Source organism: Sphaeramia orbicularis, chromosome 21, assembly GCF_902148855.1.
Source record: "Sphaeramia orbicularis chromosome 21, fSphaOr1.1, whole genome shotgun sequence".
Classification (NCBI taxonomy): Eukaryota; Metazoa; Chordata; class Actinopteri; order Kurtiformes; family Apogonidae; genus Sphaeramia; species Sphaeramia orbicularis.
Genome location: NC_043977.1, coordinates 21,601,223 through 21,622,189, shown reverse-complemented (window position 1 = coordinate 21,622,189; position 20,967 = coordinate 21,601,223). Strand labels below are relative to the sequence as shown.

At 37.6% G+C, this 20,967-nt stretch overlaps 1 protein-coding gene across 2 annotated transcripts; it reads right to left on the bottom strand.

Moving 5' to 3' along the window:
• Nucleotides 1-13,341: 13,341 nt before the first annotated feature.
• Nucleotides 13,342-18,697, bottom strand: tank (TRAF family member-associated NFKB activator). 2 transcript variants are annotated; one of them, XM_030123990.1, is made up of 8 exons: nt 18,534-18,697; nt 17,216-17,357; nt 16,926-17,034; nt 16,724-16,794; nt 15,797-15,855; nt 15,569-15,708; nt 14,660-15,054; nt 13,342-14,024 (listed from the first exon to the last, which is right to left on the bottom strand). In XM_030123990.1, exons 2-8 carry the CDS (start codon nt 17,312-17,314, stop codon nt 13,878-13,880), a joined length of 1,020 nt encoding a protein of 339 aa, XP_029979850.1. In that variant the 5' UTR covers nt 17,315-17,357; nt 18,534-18,697; the 3' UTR covers nt 13,342-13,877. The 2 variants fall into 2 exon arrangements, with proteins under 2 accessions (XP_029979850.1, XP_029979851.1); XM_030123991.1 differs by having other exon boundaries at nt 15,569-15,687; nt 18,534-18,694.
• Between the last annotated feature and the right edge of the window lie 2,270 nt (nt 18,698-20,967).

The following is a 20,967-nucleotide window of genomic DNA, read 5'->3' as shown; positions in this document are numbered from 1 at the left end:
GTATTTCATAAAATACTATATGAACACTTTTTTATATATAGAACATATATTTTTCCCTTGTAATTGCTCATGATGCAGTCTTATGTGTTTTTCTTTTCTATGAATTTTCTCAGGTGTTTTTTTTTTTTTTTTTTTTTTTTTTTGAAGCACATTGAATCCACACCTGCCGTTTGAAATGGGCCAAATGAATAAACTTGACTTGACAATATTAACACCTTTAGTTATTATCTATAACCTACAACAGTAGCAAGTATCTTAATGATATACACATATATTTTTATTATTATTATTTTTATCATAATTATTATTATTAGTAGTAGTAGTAGTAGTAGTATTAGTAGTATTATTTTAATTTCACCGATCAATTTCTGTGTACTTAAATTGCAATCTCATTATCCACTAGTCAAGCATAATATAATCTGAACAACAAAAGGTTAAGAGAGAGTGAATTTCACTGTTGGGTACTTCCACAAGTTTGTATCTCTAATGAACAGCCATGAATCTTTGAAGCTAACAAGAGGGGTCATTACTATAAGACTATAGGGTCCAGCAATCTATTCCTGTGAAACATACAAGCACAGGCTTGTCTGTGCCCAAGCAGAAGAGGCCACTCTGCACTCTCCTCATTACCGGATTATGGTTAATTTCCATCACTGATCTTTAATAAGCAAAATAGCCTTGTTTTTTTTTAGTTTTTTTTCTCTGAATAAACCAATTGTTGAATCACTCGTGCAGCCACTCAGCTTGTTTCCCCAGGTGCTTTGGTGCCTGTTTATCAAAGTAAACCCTCTCTTTCTATTGGTTCAGCCATAGTTAGTGGACATAACCAAAGAGGAGGCGGAGGAGGAGGAGGAGGAGGGGGGAGGGGAGGGGAGGGAAGGATGGGGGGCTGATTTGTTATGCCCGTGGCCAGCTTTGTCCCTCTGGGAGAAAGGTTGAGTGCAGGTTAGGGACTCTGCCTCCCACTTGGCACAAAGCCTCCTTTGATCAGCTGAGCTTAATGCACTGGCACCCTGTGCAGAGTATTTATACCATATCTACTCTTAAACAATATAAGGTGCAGGTTTTTTTTTTCTTCATTCAAAGACTTAAATATGTTGAACAAAAATAGATTTAAAAAAAAAAAAAAACAGGGTCATATTGCAACAAATCCACTTGTGAGAGCTTCAGTGATTTGCAAAACTAAAAAAAAAATATTGTTGTGTTTTAAATCTTCTCAAGCTTCAGTCAAGTGAAAAACAGTGTGTGTTCTTCAGGAGCTTATCACCATCTTTTTATTGTTGTGCCAGAGGAATCTGCTTGCCACCTGGGTCTAATCTAATCAATGTGAATGACAAGGAGAGAAAAAGCCTGAAAGTGAGCACCAGCTTAGGGACTTTACCTAATGCCCAGTACTGTCACTTCAATGATATGATCACAGCACACAAAATGACAACAAAATTATAGCCAGCAAGGATATGGGGACATAGTGTGCTACTCCAGTCAGGTGAAATTGCTTTTTCCGACTATGAAATGGCTTGTCTCTTGTCGGATGGGTAAACATTTCCTTGTCAGGCCAGTAATAAGGAATGAGGCACACTGGGCTGAACTAAGAGGATGGAGCCAAGGTTATTTGGGATTCATGACAGGTAGTGGCTTATATTACAGTGGCACTAAAAATTTCATGGGAATGCATTTAAGATGGCCCTTAAGTTATTTATATGTTGTTTGCCAGACGTCACATTGCAATTTCCATCAATAAATCAAAGTGAAGTCTCTCCTCCTGTTTTTCAGGCTCATTTTGATTAACAAAAACACAAAACCTGTGTTTGTTTTAAGGCTTTAATTAACTAGCATGACTAATCTGACCAAGTGTGGTGGTGCTTTGTGCTATGCTTACATAACTATTGCCCCATGTGGTTTTCTGCCATCAGTGATCTGCTCTGTCAGAGGGAATCAGGGTGCTCTCTGACAGAAAAGACAGCTGGAGGCCTGCTAAGGGGCGGGGTGGACAGTTGTGGCTTTTAAACCCTTATTAGCGGTCCTCCCTGGACACACCAAGGCACGCGTCTACGCAGAAGTGCACTCCTACACCTGCTCATTATTGATGGCCTTTAAGGGTCGGCCAGCCAGACCAGATCCAGCAGCGATTCTCCACCACAAAGCTCACAGCAAATTAACCTCAGGACAGGTGATCAGGATCCACCAGTTTAGTGGAAATTCAAGTAAAGTCAGTGCTGGTACTAATTACCACACTTACGCCTACACTGAAAACATTGATTATCTCAAAGACAATACTAATATGTGTGTCTCTATCTGCAACACAGTGCAACAAAAATAAAATTTTAGCTTTTTGGATCATTTTCCCTCCTTATTTTTTATTTGCCAATTTATATTTTTAAACCTATGCAATTTATTTTGTGCATGAAAGAGTAAAAAACATGAAAATCCTCCCTATCCGTAGGGTACGAGGAGTCACCAAATGCTTGAGCGAGTATGAAAATAATGTGCGTCATGTACTATGGCCTTTGCGGTCACCAGAGCTCAACATAATTGAACACCTATAGGAGATTTTGAAAGGATGTGTCGGTGCGCCATCAAACACAAAATGAGGGAAAATCTCTTGGAAAAATGGCATTTCATCCCTCCAGTAGAGTTCATAGACTTATACAATCAATACCAAGACACAGTGGATTTGATCTAATGGCACCCAACACCTTACTAACATATTGTTTTGTGTTGTGTATAATAAATATAAAATGAACTGTTAATCTCTATTATTTCATTACTTTTTCTTTTAATCAATTTATCCGTAGGGGTTTGATATTTTCATGTCATTAATTTCACTTTGCTTTAATTGCTAAAGACCATGAATATGCTTTTTTATATTCACAGCAGCGTGGCACATCTGTTTATCTCTTGAATAAGGCAGAGGCAAAAGCGAATGTTGCTTTAAGTTATTTTTATCTTCCATCATTCTGTCAGTTGTTTATACATCATAAGATAGTGACAGCATGGTAATTAGCACTCTCCTATAGTTATAATAGTATGGGTCTATGAACCATCATCTACACACAGTGCTCAGCATGGAAAACCTACCATACAGTAAATACAGAAAATGATGCATAGAAATTGTGTGTAGTTATAGATAGGTAGTGTGAATTTTGTCTCGTACCTATTCGGTAGCAAAGTGACACTTGTGAAATATTGTAATCATTTGGGTGGTACAAACCCAGAAAGGAATGCATACAAATGTCTCGCTCTCTCTCATGTGTATTATTTGGTTTAACAAATGGGGAGGATATAATATCAGGAATCACAAAGTTAGCAGAAGGGCTAATGTCCCTATGAAAACTTCTTTTATCACCTGCTACTGACCTGTTATCAAGTGTTTGGTTTGTTGCGACTCTCTTTAATTTTTAAAGCGCCTATGTGACCCGCGGAGTGCAGTTGGGGTTTGTGACCATTTTGTTATTTCTGCTGCCATGCACTGTCAGACGTCTGCAAGTGAAGAACATGGCCACTGTCCCCAGTAAGCCCACGGCATGAAAAATTCAGACTAACTCTACTTTTTAAGCCATTTCTGATGAAAAGCACTGAGAAATGAAACTGACTTATGCCAAATGAATATCATTGAATCACTGTGATTGTGAGGCTGATGTTTGTAACTTTGAAATTATTTATAAAACATCACTTCCATTTTAAGAGTAGCCATGCCATGAAGTGTGCACTTACTCCTCTGAGAATCCTCTGAGGTTTCCCATGCAATATCAGTCTTAACCCGAACAATAGAAAACAGAAGGTTTCTCTTCAGCAACTTGAGCTTTGCCTTTTTTATGCAAGCGTACATTGCTTAGACAGGATGAAAATAAGTACTAATTACCCCTTCACAGCTGTGTCTGCCAGTGTATAGTTTAATCGATAACTAGGTTGACATGATGATGAATTTTTAATCTAAAAACAACTCACAAACCTGTTATCTGTTTAATCAACATCAAGTTTTGATACACAAATATTTTAATTATATCCAAGATGAGCTAATGATTGACCTGCAGTAGAAATACTTTTGCAAATAAAACCAAAATTCCTTGCAGATATCCTGGAAGAAAATAAAAAATCTCAGTTTGAAGAGAAAATATTTTGGGGAGAATAGGAGCAAACAGGCGACTGTCGTGTTACAAGAATAATCTTCATTAAAATCACAGGCAACAACACCAGGCCAACAGACAGCTCATTGGGAATGCAGTGTGAAAAGAGAGGCCCACAGATTATCACTCTACGTAACTCATGTTTAATTTATCCAGAAGCAATATTGTCAGGAGTCCTACCATTCCAAAGAAGTAGACGCGGATAAAAGCTGGAATATAAGACCTAGGCAAACCCAAAAATAACACAGGCTTAGAGTAAAATGCCGCAAAATGCAGCGGGCACACATGAGAGTGAAAGCATTAGAGACGTCTTCGATATGTTTAGCACAGCTTCACAGTAGTGTAATATAACTGCTTTAGGATTGTTAATATTTCAAAAGGTGACTTCTAAATGGAGTTGACGATAAAATGTTCACACAACAGCGAGCCATGATACACAGCACTTAACCTTTGAGCTGATTTGGACATACTCCACAAAAACCTGCACTTGGACTACAGAAAGTGACTTGTATAATCCTTAAACCAAGGCTACAATAGTACAAAACAAAATAGCCTTACATTCAACTATAAGAAGTAACCCTAAACCAATTTCTGTGTGCTCTTTGGTGTGCTTTTTCCTCCTCCTCCCCATGGCTGAGTGAAATGGAATTGCCTCTCACATTCAAAGACAGCTCTAGGAAGGTGATAATAGAGCTACTCCCTGCTGTCTGCAGGCAGGAAATAGGAAAGTGGCATATGGGGCCAGGAACCAAATAGAGAGGAAATGTGACCAGGCAAGGGATGGAACTAAAGGAAAGGTTAATGATCAGTTCTGAATTCTACAGGGAAAGAAAACATGCTCCAAGTTTGAGTGGAAAAATAAATGTGACATGATTTGTGTCTTCATTATTCACATTGACGCTGCCTCAAACAAACACATTCAGGAAGCGGTGTATTTATTAATGAACTTTGCCGACATCTAAGTCAAGGAGATCATTTAAAGAAATATCTCGTTAATAGTAATCAGATTTTTTTTTTGTTTTGTTTGACGATATTGATACTTTATCTGTACAGCTACAACGTGTTACAGTATTCCATATCTTTTAAAGATGACATAGTGAGAAAAATATGATACAGTTCCATCTGAGAAAATGATAAATATACTATACCGTACGTATTCAAGATAGAGTCCATCTTCACCAGTATGCTCCTACAAGTGTGAACTACTGGCTGATGTCCTGCTGTTGCCTTTATAGCACCCCGACATGCTCTCCGGCCTGCATCGTCTCCCAAAGCCTCTAAGAACTGATCCGGTCTTTAAATGACCTAACTGCTACACTGGAACTAAATTAGACATTGGACATGGTGCACTGATTCGTTTATGAGGGGGAAAAAGGAAGAAAGAAAAAACTACTGGAAACGTTTTCAGTGAATGTGAGTGAAAACATGAAAATTAGCGCTGTGAGTGCAATGCAGTGGGTGTGTAATCATGAGGGGTGCTGTAGGCTGCATTAGCACTGAGAGAATTTGCTTTCAAATTTTCACCCTGTTACCACACCTAGGTTGGAATAGTTTGTGCCCTTTCACCACAGGGCTTGATTCCCACCCTTTAACTCTCAGTTACATTTGCTGTAAAGAAGAGATCAAATTTGAAGCAATTTGCACTTGGTTTGTGCTGTTACTGAGACTGTGCTAACATTTATTGGAAGTTGTCTTTTTAATTATCAGAGGGAGTGGGTGATACGGGTAGAGACAAAGAATAAAATGAGTCCTGACTGGAACTGGGTCAGACTTATGGGTCAATCATGTATACTGTGGGCATTTTATTAGTTTATTTATTGAATGGACTTTATGACATTACATACTACAGCGTCTACCTCTATCATCTGGTCATACCTGATAATATTAACAGATGACTTAGAAATCATCAAACGCACCAGTCTCTAAACACTGGATCAAATATGTGGTTGGTGCAGACATCGTAACAAAGCAACATCACACACACCGGCTTTTTCCAGATCTGACAGCTAGATCATTTGAAGCTGACAAGATAACACTTAAATGCAAAGGTGACATGACAGTGTCTTCAGAGCCAGATGGATCAATACTCAGCTTGGCTCATCAGGATCTGAGCAGTGGTTCTGCAGCCATGTTTTTTACGCTGCCGCTTTGAAATAGGCTAGCGCTGTCTGGCACAGTGTGTGGTAGTTATCAATGAGCAGATTTCCTTTCTTATGTTGCAGCTGAAATATTGATACATTCGCTTTCACAAAACAGCCCAGGAGTCCAGAGGGGACCCCGAACCTTTTACTTAATCAAAGTGTACGCTGCAGAATATCGTCAACAGTAAAACTGCAAACTGTGAACTACAGTTTGAGCTCCACAAATGCTCCGCAAGGTGTTGTGTGAGAACAGGATTGCACAGATACAACTCCATGTTGCTAAAAATGCAAGAAGGTTTGATCAAATTCTAAACTAAGTGGGAGACATAAGTCTGAGCCAAAAATGATCAATGATCCGTCAATTTAGAGTTGCAGTCAAAAGGCGCTCGAAGAAGCCCACTTTTCCAAACGTCCCCCAGTGAGACAGCCAAGAAGTCCCGTAGATCAGTTAGAAAAACTCGGCAAGTTGCCTTGGTGACCATCCAGGCTGCACCGACTGGCACTATCTCTAGTTTTTTTCCCTCACCCATCTACATCTATACACTTAAATAAAAAATCAAATCTGTATTTCAAATATTCAACAGTCCCTTTTCCTTGGGAGAGGTAAGGAGTATTGTTGAATAATGCAGCCAGACAGGGATCTCCCAGAGCTAGTCTCTACAGGCATCACTGAGTAGGTCTGATCCCACTTGAGTAGCATCTATCATGGTGACATCATCATTCACACAAGAAGATATGATAAGACAGTAGTACACTACTCTACTACTTGAGCCAACTCTAAAGCAGGCAGTGGTGTTACTCATTTAAACCAGTCTACCGGCCATCTGTTGATGCTAAAATGCTCTGACTGCCATTTCTAAATCAAACACCATCAGTATGCCTTTATTGCCTTTTACTGAAAGCTAACATGTTTTGAGGGAAAAAAATGGTAGCTTGCGAGACACTCACATATTCTCTTTTACCTTGTGTGATTCTGGTGGGCGTGTAAATGTAAAAACCACAGGGACAAGCAGCAAAGGAAGAAGAAAACAACATCTACATGCAGCAGCAGCAGGTCTTTGCTTTGCAGATTAGGGCATTGGGAGCACTTTGCAGGTTGTTGTCACAGGTATGACGGGGGAGAATTGTGCTCACTATCCCCAGGTTGCACGAGGTGTGAACAAAATATGCAGCCAATTTGTTTTGTGCCGAACCAGAATATACTTCAGTTCATCTATATCTGTCGAGTTGCTCCTGGCTGCCTGTTTACTATTTGTTTTTTGTTTTTTCTTTCAGTTATATCAGTTTGACTATCTTCAACAACTGCTGCTGCTTGGAGGTACATCCGAACACGTATGTTCTGGTTCAAATGGTTATTTTAACCAGACAGCAAGTGACATCAAATCAACAACTAAACACCAGACACGGCATCAGAAAAGAAGCTCATCCAATCCAACAAGCTCAATCAAATCACAAGGACAAAGAGAGAGTGTGAGCATTGGCACAGGAATTACTGATCTTGGGGGAATTGGCAAGACCAACAGCAAGCAAGTGTATTACATATGGCGTGCCATTTTCACAGCTTCCACAAAGAGAACACAAAAAGTGTTATATCTCACTATCTAAGACTAATAAACAACAACCCAGATATCTTGAATCTGCTTAGCACTGTAACAAAGACTTGAGGTAAATGGGGCTGCGAAAGACTTTTCAATTCACATTTAAGCTTAGAGTACAGTGAGATGATGAGCTGTGTTGTCTGTACTGGGGAAAGACAGTAAATGAAGCCGTCCTCCCACTAATTCTATGAGGTGTCAGTCAGGAAACTGGCCTGCCAGGATGACTTTCAGCACTAATCAAGCCAGATGGTTTCTTAACACTGAATAAATGAATTGATTTGTATGTAGCATCTCTAACAAGGTTCATATTCTTCTACACATGACACAGAAGTGGTCAGCATTAGAATGAGAGCTCTAATCTGCTTAGGTGTATTGTGAATCTTCCCTTCAGTTCTCCAACATGCATATGACTAACATTTTTGCAAGTGCTTGTATCTGTTATGTTGACAGAGTGATAGGACAAGGCCTTTGTCGTCACAACTGTACACAGCTCACACCTTCAGTGTTGTCTGCTGCATTCTAGCAAACTACACTTTATTACTATTATTAGATGGATCATTGCACTTTTCCTATGGTGTGAACTGCTATCAATTATGCAGCCATCTTTCAATTATTGTATATTGTTAAAGTACCCGCTAATGAATTGTGAAACTACTGTGTTATTGTGTGACTGTACTAGGCAATATTCAGTTACTGTACACTTAGGTGCCTTTTTCAATTAGATCTGGGTGATGGGTTTTTTTTAGTCATTAAGCACATTTGGTGTAAGTTGTCCACCTTACACTTAGCCAAAGGTGTTTCTGCAGTTGCTGTTAGCCGGCAGCATCTCAGCCCCAATGCAAAACCTCTGCTGCATGTAAGAGGACTCCGAGGACAACACAAGAGTACCCACTGTGATTTTCACTGGGGATTTTGATATTCACACCTGTACTAGGTGTTGTTTGGGAGTCTGATAAGCATGTGTGAAACCAGAGGGGTGACTGAAACGGGGACCTTATTTGAAGGGACAGATCTTTGCAGGTACATCTCTCACGGACAGTATTGTTGTTTTTGTATATAACAATAAGAAGGGACAAAGCTAATCAAGCACGGTGTATCTTAGATACCAGCCATGTGTCTAATTGAAGCTGCACATGGCCATATGGGCATGTGCAAAAAATAGAATGTCCAACAAGTAGGCTACATAAGGAATGAAGCAGCATGGGGAGAAAATAAAATATTTCCAACATCACTGCCAGTCTGATGGTCAATGACCACACAGCTCAGCTCCAATGATGAAAAATGTAAAAATCGTATAAGACAAAATAATTTTCAATGTATGAGGAAATCACAGACCTTATCATTACAGGATCAGAGGCTGAAAAACAAAGTGCATGAGAGTTGCTCCTCCTCTCTCTACATTGGTGATGTTCAGAGGCAGCCTGTTATTGGAGGTGTTAATTGGCAAATTCAGTACAAGTCAAGAGCATGTTCCCTGTCGTCCTCGCCCAGCAAGGCTAGGTCATTAAACCGAGAATGGATTCTTTCATGCTGCCTTAACCCTTGAATTGCGAGTTACCATTCTGCAAACATCCCTGTGCTCCATTCCACCCCCATGTGTCAAGAAGAAAAACAGCCTACACCGATTCAGCAGAGACAATAAAATAACGGGATGATGACATCTTGAGAAGCAGACTTTTAATGATACAATTATTGGCATAGTAATTGGCAGTCAAATGTCTTTAAAAAGTTTACAAGTGTCCAACGCTGCTCCCAGCCTCAAGTAAATATATAAAGTAGTCTCCTACGGAGGCCGAGCAGTGTGATTTTCAGAACAATGGCAAAATCAAAGTCCCCTTATCAGTGCTTTTGTGTTCTGTGTATTGAACAAGCCTCTCATCCGCCTGAAATGTGAGCCTCCTTTGGGGTTCTGGGTGCGATCTCACCACTGCCTCTGTCATCACTTGCTGTGACTGCCAAATCTCTGCTCCAGAAATCAGGGCTCTCAGACCAGCACTGAAACACACACAATGGAGAGAGGCTGCGCTGAGATTTTGCACAGGCAGCGATGGCTTCAACACATTTATTCCAACACAAAGTCAGCTCCACCACTTCTGCACAGAGAGCACGAGGAGCCCAACGCATGGCAAGACAACTGTGAGGTGATACTCTCAGCTCACAACGCCATGAGAGTTGGCAGTCTCTCATGCCAACGGTGACCAGTGCACAGACAGTTGAATATGCTTCTCTCCTAAGTTGTTAATTATCTAAATGACATTGATGTGAAGAGGGCATTCTAGCCAGGTGACCTTAATCCACTTGCTAGCTCTCTGTTTTGTTTCAATTTGATTAAACTCTTTAACAATCTCTCTTTTTTTCCCACTTGTGTTATATCTTCTTGGCAATAGCACGATCTGAAAAACATTGTTTAAATATTTAGAAGAGTAATTGATGAAAATAATGACTTGGGCGATGGTGTTTCATCTGTCTATTATCTGCTCCAATTATAATCGAAATACTTAGCAATAAAGAACAGGTGTGTGTGTGTGTGTTTCGTGGTGGTAAAATATTGCAAGAATTCTTAACCTGTATTAACATCAAAATCTAAATATAGAGACAGAAGACCTGGTGTTTGTGAATCTGAAACTCAAAATCAAAAATACTAATATAGCAATGTATTAAAAAAAATTGATTTTTTAAAATGATTTTTGACCGCAATAAATTTGCATGGAAATAATTCAGCATGTTATTATTATTATTATTATTATTATTATTATTATTATTATTATTATTATCATTATCATTATTGCTATTATTACTATGCACTCTGTCAAACCCTCTAATATATAGCCCAGTTTTGCTACTGCATTCTTATACTTATCGTGTAAGTGTAAAAATCGTACATCACACAGTAATAGCTGTTTTCAGGTGTTGTCATATTAAAAAAAAACTTGTCAAGCAGTCTAGTTGTAATAACAGGATCCAAGATTGTGGTTCCATTTTTGTTGATGTGGCTAAAATACCACCAAGTACTAAAAGAACAAGGTTTGTTTGACTTTAAAAATATATATATTTTAAAGACATAATATAATGTGATATCGTCTCTTTGCTTCTTTTTGTTTTCTTTCTTGCACCGCCTACAGTACATGGACACTTCTCATTTGTCACCGAGGTTTTTCCTCATTTTATTATTTTAACTTAGCAAGAAGATTTGTGTATATAGTGCCTGTGAAATATATAAGCTTTCAAATTTTACATACTGCAAATTGTAAAAAAAAACATAATAATAATACTTTATGTTTATTATTTTTTCTTCATAATGTCATATGGAGATTTTAAGAATTTCATTCAATTACTTTAAAACACACCAGTGCAAGTAGCTTATTATGCACATACATGATAATATCACAGGATACAAAAAGTGGTTTCTGCATAGAATACATATAAAAGATGAGATAACCAGGGTGCCAGCAGTTCTACTTTACATCAGTCTCCTCCCTCTCTTCTCTACTTGGAAGTGACTGTGGTCCCCTGAAGCCGGTGACTTCCCTGTCTCCCCGAACTCTCTGCAGCACCGACTGGTGGTGCAGAAGCAGTGCTGATTAGCATGCAGTAATGATGGTGAGCTGGGCTCCATTGTTCTAACACCTCCCCTCTCCTCCGCACCAATCTGTCACCATTCAGTGGGCTAGAGCTGCCTCAAATGCTTCTCTCCACAAATGAGATGGATAATTAGTTGCCCCTCACGAATGCTGCACTCTTCTCACCCCTGATTGCTTTCACCTTCTTGCTCCTGGCAATTTTGACACCTTGTAATCAGCCTGCTACTTCTCCATCTCAATCCATATCCTTCTCCTTTTTGTCTTCTTTCGGTTTATATATATATATATATATATATATATATATATATATATATATATATATATATATATATATATATATATATATATATATATATATATATATATATCTTAAGTCTATTTCAAATCGCCTGCTTCTGCTGATAGCAAATGTCCCAGAGAGCAAAGACAGATCATAAAACTCAGAATGGAAGCCACTACAAACAATGGCCTTGGAGCAAGTGTGGAGTTTTCTACAACAGTTCATGTTACTGTATGAGAGAATATATAGTGTACAAAAATGCACAAAAAAATCCTAGCTGTCAGTGTGAGTTTCCTCTTGCAAATAACAATGAATGACAACATAATTATGAGCAAGCAGCTGTTCATGATCCCAGAGAGAAAAGCATGCAAGCTGCACAATGTTCGACTCTTCACAGATTAACCAGAGACGATCATTAGGGATATGTATTTGCCAAAAAAAATCTGAATACATTCTCCTCACACTGTGCGTGATGTGATATGAAATATAAAATTATGTGTTTGTGTCATTCCAAAATAAATATGCAATTTCTTTGGCACATACATCAATACATTATATCAACATTTAAACTGGATCTTTATCCTTCACATAGATGACGTGGTGTGTTTTAGGATTGCATATGAAACACTTGCAGTTCTCCATCCCAGTCTAATGACTCATTAGTTAGGAATAGTTGATAGCATTACAACATCACGTTTTTACACGCTTCTGAGCTATTTATGAAGCACTGAGATGCTCACAGCCAAATATCAGCTGTGATTGAAACAACATATCAATCAGTCTATTAAGCAGCACTTGATTATTGTACGTAATTGATAATACCAAACGCTAAAGAGGAAAAACATTTTTTGCAGTCTTCACACCACCTCATCTACCCAACATATGTGTTACCAGCCCATAGCTGAAGGGCTGCAAGGTCCTCTCTGTGCAACGATGTGTCTCAACACACATAGCGTCCCCATTTCCTCAAACAGTATCACACCAAATACCTCAAATCACCACAATTCTTTGCAAAAGTGTGAATAAACACCACAGACGTAAAACACTACTTCTTCTATTTGAAATAACCCAGGTTTTGTTGAATATTAGACATGCAAGATACACTGCATTTTCTTTCAAAAATGTCTTTCCATGCACACATTGTTCAGTCTTTGTCAAATATGTAATATGCAATAAGTAATATTAAATCTTCACACACAGTCTAACTTTTTAATCTATTCAAATAAATACAGCTACATAAATAAACTGTTCTTGTAATGCCTAAAGTGGTGTATTAATATACAAATAGCCAGGTAATTGGGAATCAAATTGAATATTGAGTTTGTGCATAATGGTATGTGTTACCATCTGTTTAGGCTATTTTAATGAACATATGGCACAATAACTTTTTAACTGATTTGAAAGTTAGAAATACTTCCATCTCTGCACCTACAATGACATTCGGTACAACTGCCTTAAATTACCCTGGCTTGAGGCTACAATGTGGCAGCAGGATGGGAATTCATGTTAAAACAGAGCTTGTCAAACTAGTTGAATTGATGCAGTTTGGAAAGTAATCCACTTAAAAAAGTGTTCATATAAGGAGTGAATGCACAATATAATACAATATTAAAAAAAGCAAAGGTGTTATATTTCACCAGAAATGAATGCAAATGTACATCGACCTCATTTGCTTAAAAACAAGGAAACTGTTATGTATATATTCATCCAAATGTTACAATATTTATAGAAAGTTAATAAATACATTCACATCCTCTCCATAGTCTGTTTTTATGTGTGAATATGTTATATATTCATCCCACCCTGTCTTATATTTCCATATTAATGAACATACAAATTATGATCGATTAACCAATAAAGGCTGAAAGAGTAAATGTTGGCTTTATTTGCTCATATATGCCATATTATGTGCATCATCATCGTGTAGTACTAAAGTGAGTAAAATCTCAGTGAGATATTAGAAAAATATAATGGGCAAGAAAGTGTACCATTCAATTCTTCAGTATTAAATAAATGAATTCAAGTCTCATTGCAGTGTCATTTCAGATCCAGTACAGCGCATGTACTTCATGGCAGGCATGACTCGACCATGAACACAGTAAGTCTCGGGAATAGTTGTGGTGTCGGCCCGTCAGTCTCTGCTTCCGCTATCACTTGTTGGCCTCAGTCTTATGAGAGAAATGCAAGTAGAGGTGGCTGTTCATTTGGTCCTGAGGAACCACAGCGTAGCAGAAAGCACATTTATCAGGACTGCTGCTCTGAGGCGTTGCCAGCTCTGTCCCCGGGCTCCAGAGAGGCTGCAGAGCAGGATGAAACACAACAATATATTATTCATACACTAAATAATACTTACACTCACCATATTATAGTATGCTGGACCACTTGGCCTTCAGAATGACGTATCTGTCGCTTTACAGAATACAAAACATGTCAACCCAGGAGTCTGAAATATTATTCAGCAACAGCAAAATCTCACATGTTTAATTACCTGGCTATTGAAGTGTTTATCCAACATATCAAAACATTGATGCATATTACAAATGCCCATGTTGATGTTATGCACGGATATAATCATATTACAGTATAAAAAACACAACCGACTTGTACGTCTTATCACATGTCATTCACAATTTTTTATTAGGTATTTACACACATCAGCAAATAATACTCCATTTAACCATCATACTTGTTTCATCAGATTCACACACTGTAATGTGCTTCCATCTGGCTCACACTTTCCAGCAAATATGCCAAATATAACCAGAGCATCCATGCTTAAGTAAAAAAAGAATCAGCACACAGTAATACGTTTCTAGTTAAGCCAAGGAGATTTTTTTGGACTTCACACTGTTTCACTCCTCCATTAGCAAAGACCAATCAGAAACTGATAATTTGCTACTAGTTTTCTCAGACCTTCTCCTGTGATTCTCACCTGCTGGGGTCCCCGTACGCTCTCCTGGGAGAGTGAGGATGATGTTGAGTGGGAGGGGGATGTTGGGTAGACAAAAGGCATGGGCAGTTCCACGGGCTCCTCCTCTGTCAGTGTGGTGGGAACACTACTGAGAGGCAGCTTCATGGCCATGGTCAGATCAATGTGTCTTTCTGGAGCACTGTTCAGGAAGTCGTATTCACTGTCCGCAGAGGGCGGGAATTTGACACTGAGTTTGGTGAGAGAGTCTAAATCCCTGTCTTCAGGGCTGGCACCGCGGGACGCCAGAGACGTAGGCGGGAGTGGTATATCCACTGGTGACCTTAGTGCTGAAGAAAAGGGTCTCTCTGCCTCTGCTGTACGGTCTGTGCACTGGATGGGCATGGAGAACTGCTGATCTGTCAGACGCCAGAAAAACATGAGATGTCTAAGTTGACACGCTGAGATATTCCAGTGCTGGTTTGAAGGATGTTAAAGCTTGGCAACAATTTGAGAAACTGCACACATACTGGTCCATTCAATACGTATGTATACAACAGAAAAAAAAATCTGATCACAAATTATATGAATTATTCCAAAAATGATTATATTGAAACATTAATTACACAACTGGTCTGCGAAAGAAGATCATGCCTGTGGAATTATTAAATGTGTTTGTCTGGGTTATTTTTCAGAGTTGGATAGACATGGTTCAAAAGGATGATGAGGCATTTGTGTACAACTCTAATATAACTCTAATAAACATGGAGCAGCCTACTAATCATAAAGTACAAAACAAAGATAGTTACCTAATAAAATATTATAGATACAAACCACTTTCAAATAAACATGTTTAATTTTTAGTAATTGATTTGTTTTAGGTTCAGACCTTCAAAAGAAGAGACAGTATTGCTGTAAATGTTAATATATTACCATTTGGTGTATCATTTCCTCCATGAAATCTCTTTAGGTGATCTTTCTGTCTTCTGGTTAGAGACCGGATCTGCCGGAATTTAACTTGAATTGCTTCAAAAGCATCCAGCATCTCCTGACTGATAAACACACAAATAGTACTGAGGGAAAAAAAATGCTTTTTGTAACACTAATGTCTGTGATTTAAAAAAAAAAAAAAAAGTCTTTGTGCAAAGGAGAGACACGTACCAGTCAACGCCACTACTGACTGGAAAATTAGGAGACACAGGAACAGTGCTCATATTCTCCTGAAAAATGACACATTCCATGAATATGACTATTAGCAAAATGATCCAAGGCCATATTGATAATAAATTTGCAGTTTTGTTTACACAGTACTAATGTCAATTTAGCAGTGAGAAATGTTTCCTGACTGTTGAAATAATGAGCAGCAGAGCACAGGTTGGTGTAATGTGAACTGTACAGCGATATTATCCTCTAGCACCATCTGGTGAAGTAAAAGTAGACACACCTTGAGTGGCGATATAGAGCAAAATAGAGGGTGCATACTATCAAAAAAGGAATGTAGTTTTACATTCCATAAAATGCATAAATAAAACAAATAAATGGAAGCAGGGTTAAATAATCAACAATATGGATCATTACAGTTTATTATTATTAATGCAAATACCTGCGAAAGGACAGACTTTGAGTTAACTAATACAAAAATGTCTGCAAAATACTTGGGAGCTGTTGAATTAACAGTTTGATACCAACACTTTATTCACAAAAACTACGCAAACTAGTGAAATATTGTGCTTTACTGCCAGAAGAGGCTGCATGCTGCCGCTGAGACAATGCTCAAAAATTGCCAACGAGTTGTCATGTCATTAGAATTAGGGCCTCATCACTACTGTTAATCCTTATTTCACTGTGATCATTGGCTAGTGGCATAGTGTGTTCTTTACAACATCCTTTTTGACACAACTGCAGCGACATGCAGAAGTACTAACAACATTTTTGTTTGTGCTTATGTGTATGTGAGAGGAAGCTGCATGTACTGTAGGTTCGAGCAAAGGTGAGGATGAAGAAAAACAGTTTTGGAGTCACAACTTTGTATTTGTACGGTTCTCTGACACAGAAAGTAAATGACACAATAAACATACGTAAACATACCGAGTATTGCATTTTCCTATAAGGACCAGCCCCTTCAAGGAGGTGGTTGTAAGGCTCACATTTCATTTCTCCTTTGAAAATAAGAGTGCAAATTAACAGTCAGTTCATTCAGCGTAGTCTATTTACAGAATTTATTTGAATCTTAAAACTCAGAGTGCAATAAAAAAAAAAGCAGACAGTGACTCTGACATGTCTCACTAACCTGATGGTTGCCTCGTTGCTGACAATTTAGCTTCAAGTTTTGAAATCAACTTCTGCTGGTCCTCTATCTGCTTTTGGAGTTTTTGTGTGTACCCCTCGTAATATTCAGTCTGTAAAAGTGAGGTTCTTGTTATTTTTGCAAAAAAATGTAATCTGATCTACATAACTGTAAACACACTTTATGCAAGTCAGCTACTTCTAAGCAATGCGTGTGTCTCCGCTACTGTTTGTATTATATAAGTGCTATTTTCTTCATTTCATTTAAAGTTTGACAAAGTTTTTCACTTTTACCATTTGTTGAAGTTCCTTTTTAGCAATGTCCTTTTCAATGGAGACCTGGCGATAAGCTTCAAAAGCTTTATTGAGCTGGTCTCCGATGTTTCTTTCCATACCGTGTGCTCCACAATCATTACTGACACAGCAGACATGAGCCCTGGTAATGAAATAATAATAATACATTTAATAATAATATTAATATTAATAAAGATAATGATGATAATAATAATAATAATAATAATAATAATAATAATAATAATAATAATAATACTAAAAAGAAGAAGAAAGTGTTTCTATAGTTCCTTTCAAAACTAGAATTTCAGGGTGCTTTACAAAATAAAATACTACACAATATAAAAACAGTGAATCATAAGAAATTAGAAGATAAAATGCACTGAAACAGCTAAGTTAAAACAAAGACACAATGCAAATGCAATTTTATACATGTGCGTTTCTAAAATGCACCACTGAAATCTCACAATTACTTTGCAAATAGTAGAATAAACACAACTACCACAAATGACAACAGCTTAGATTTTGAAGGCCAATTGTAAGTGTAATATCAATATTAATGACTATTTGCAGCTAATGCAATGAAAATCCAAGTCAGTTTGAGTTGGTACGTTACTTATCTAGAGGCCAGTAATGACCAGTAATGAGCCAAAATGTGAACTTCCTAATTTGTCAATACTCAATGACCTATCAGGTTATAAACATAAAAAACTACATCCATACTGCAACAACCAGTACCCTTACAGATGTACATACAAAATATGCAAGAGAACGTGATAAAATGGATTTTACTGCAAGACTATAGTTGCAAAATTCTGCCCTGCAAGCTTGTTACTGTTCACATAGATACTGTCTTTTCCTGTCCTGTGTCAGTCATGAATAACCAAAAAGCAAGTGAAAAAGACTGTGCTCATATTATAGTTGTGTTGTAATAGTTAACGGGGATGTGGTGAAAGGTTGCAAAACAGTGAAAGAGCATGACGACAGTCCAGTCCAGGGGTGTTCATGAAACAGTGATCAGGCAGTGTAATAAATGTCATAGTAACAGAAGCTACCTGTCAGTTACACCACACACACCAATGGCTGCTAGATGAAGACACAGCAAAACACACAAGACTGACAAAAGCACAGTAACATTCAGGTTGAAGTCTACCGAAAAGCAGCTGTGATAGTGTAAAAAGTTAGTCCACAAAGTTCCGTATTCTTTTAACTGTAGCGTTAAGTGAGTAGTTAGCTAGCTAACAGTCTGGCTCATTCAACCGGTGGGTGAAGCCAACATATCTGGGTTTAACTCTCATCCACACTTGAACAGCCTCCTTACCTTCATTCGAATAACTGCTTAAGTCGACTTTATTGTTTTGACACCACCGCAGCGCCGTCGCCTAATCTTGAGATGCAAAGTTCCGAAGCGCAGTAGAGGATATGGTTCTGTGTGTTTTACATCGACTGGTCGAGTTGGGAACTTCCCTCGGGGAATCCCCCTGCTCTGTAGACTTCCGCCTTCTACCGGACCCGGCCTATCAGCGACGAGCGCGAGGAGAGCCGGGTGGTTAGCTGGTTGAGGGTTCTTCCAACCTACGCGTCTGCAAACCGACTGCTGTGCATGTGAAAACTAGACCCAAACTAACAGTATTATGTGATCCTTTTACTCTATACTTCTTCACTAATATTAACAGCGAAGCAATGCAAACTGTGCAGTATAACAAGACTCTATAACACAAGCAAAAAACACTTTTTTAAAAGACTGTCCTGCAAGGAAACATTGGTCCAGAACAGGGAAGTCAAACTTAGTTCAGTTCAGGGCCCACTACAGCCCAGGATGATCTGGTACAGACCAGTAAAACAGACAAAAAAAAAAAAAAAAGCAGATAAATAATGATATGTTCTGGAGCAAGATGAAATGGTTGTTTAGTTCTAATGTCTATAAATTAGCATTATTTGTTTGTAAAGCCTGGAAAAAGCGGCAGATGTGTTTAAATAGGTCAGTATTTTGTTTTGTTCATATCTATTGTGCCTGTTGTCTGGTGTTTGATTTTTGGTGTGTATTTTTGGTGTCTTATAAGCCCATGTAAGGGCTGGGCATGTTCTTTATGCAAGACATAATAATAAAAACATTCATTCATTCATAAAATAAGTTTGATACCCTGTAGGCTAATGACCTGTAAAATAAAAAAAAAAATGAATACATTTTTAAAAAAGTAAAAAAAAAAAAAAAAAAAGTTAAAAATCTGATAATGATCCTGTAATGATGAAATAAACTCAATTTTTTTTCTCTTTAAGTGTAAAAAAGTACAATTCAGTTATGAAAACGTTTCCTTTCACACAAATATGTCAATAACCTGAAGAACCTGAAAAGTGAAGTGTAATTTTTAACAATATTATGCCCCAACTTATCATTCATACATGTGCATTTCAGATTACAGTGGCTCTACAGATGCACACAACAGTTTGTAACAGGCATAATATTGTTAAAAGTTTGGAGTCTGGAACTAAAATAAATTTGATATCCTGCAGGGTAATGACCTGTAAAATAAAAAAAAAAAAAAAAGTAAAAAAAAAAAAAAATCTGATAAATAATGATTCTGATAAATAATGATTCTATTATGACCAAATAAACTCAATTTTTTTCTCTTTAAGTGTAAAAAGGTACAATTCAGTTATGAAAACGTTTCCTTTCACACAAAAATGTCAATAACCTGAAGAACCTGAAAAGTGAAGTGCAATTTTTAACAATATTATGCCTCAACTTATCATTCATACATGTGCATTTCAGATTACAGCAGATCTACAGATGCACACAACAGTGTGTAACAGGCGTAATATTGTTAAAAGTTTGGAGTTTGGAACTAGAATAAGTTTGATATCCTTCACCTTTTGCACTTTGCAACTTCATCCCGCATGCCAAAACCTTTAGCAGGCCAGGTTTGGTCCACGGGCCATGTGTTTGACACCCCTGATCTACATTTTTTTTTTTTTTTTTAGAAATTTTTTGCCTCTGAGATTTTTTTTTTTTTTTTTTTTTTTACATAGATTAATTAGATGAAATGTAAAAATAAATGACAAAAGTGCTGGTTAGTTCAGGTTTTCAATGTATGTGATTAAGTGTTATTACACTTATATGTAGTGGAAATAAGTTTTTTGACACAATCTCAAACATTATGAGGAAATATTTGCAGAAAAATATTTTGTGGTTCAAAAGATAAGGCAGACAGAAACCCAAACAAATGCAAATGATTTTTTTTATTATCTATTTTATTTCATTTTAATTAATTAAAAAAATGCTAACAAGAAGAAAAAAAACTAAACTAAATTCTTGACAGTGTCAACATGTGATGCCCTGGATGTGTTTCATTATTTTGCTATAACATCCAGTTTTGACCTTGATGGAACAGAGCATGTGCAGAAGGGGGCATGTGGGTTTGGAGAATAGAACAATACTGGGCACAGTTCACTGACTTAAGACTGATTCTTAAGTCATTGATGTCAGCGATGAAACATTTCGCAAATGCTTGAGGTGTCCAAAAACCTTTTTTCATCGCTGTATATATTGGTTTATGTACATTTAAAAAATAGATTTTTAAATCTTCCTGTAGAAAGAATCTGAAATGTTAATGTACTGTAACATGCAGACAGTGTTTTTAAGTAGATCTGGTCACTCTGAGGCAAACTTTCCTTTTGAGTAAAACCCATTCTCTTAATAATTCACAGAAATTCACATTTTAACCCAAGACTGTATCTTGGAAAGTAAAACTAAC

What these genes read in the sequence shown, in the direction of transcription:
- tank (XM_030123990.1), bottom strand. Translation starts at nt 17,314, where the DNA reads ATGGAAAGAAACATCGGAGACCAGCTCAATAAAGCTTTTGAAGCTTAT. An exon ending in AAAAGGAACTTCAACAAATG is followed by an intron (nt 17,035 to 17,215) that starts GTAAAAGTGAAA and finishes TCACTTTTACAG; the next exon opens with ACTGAATATTACGAGGGGTA. An exon ending in GTCAGTAGTGGCGTTGACTG is followed by an intron (nt 15,709 to 15,796) that starts GTACGTGTCTCT and finishes TTTTTCCCTCAG; the next exon opens with TACTATTTGTGTGTTTATCA.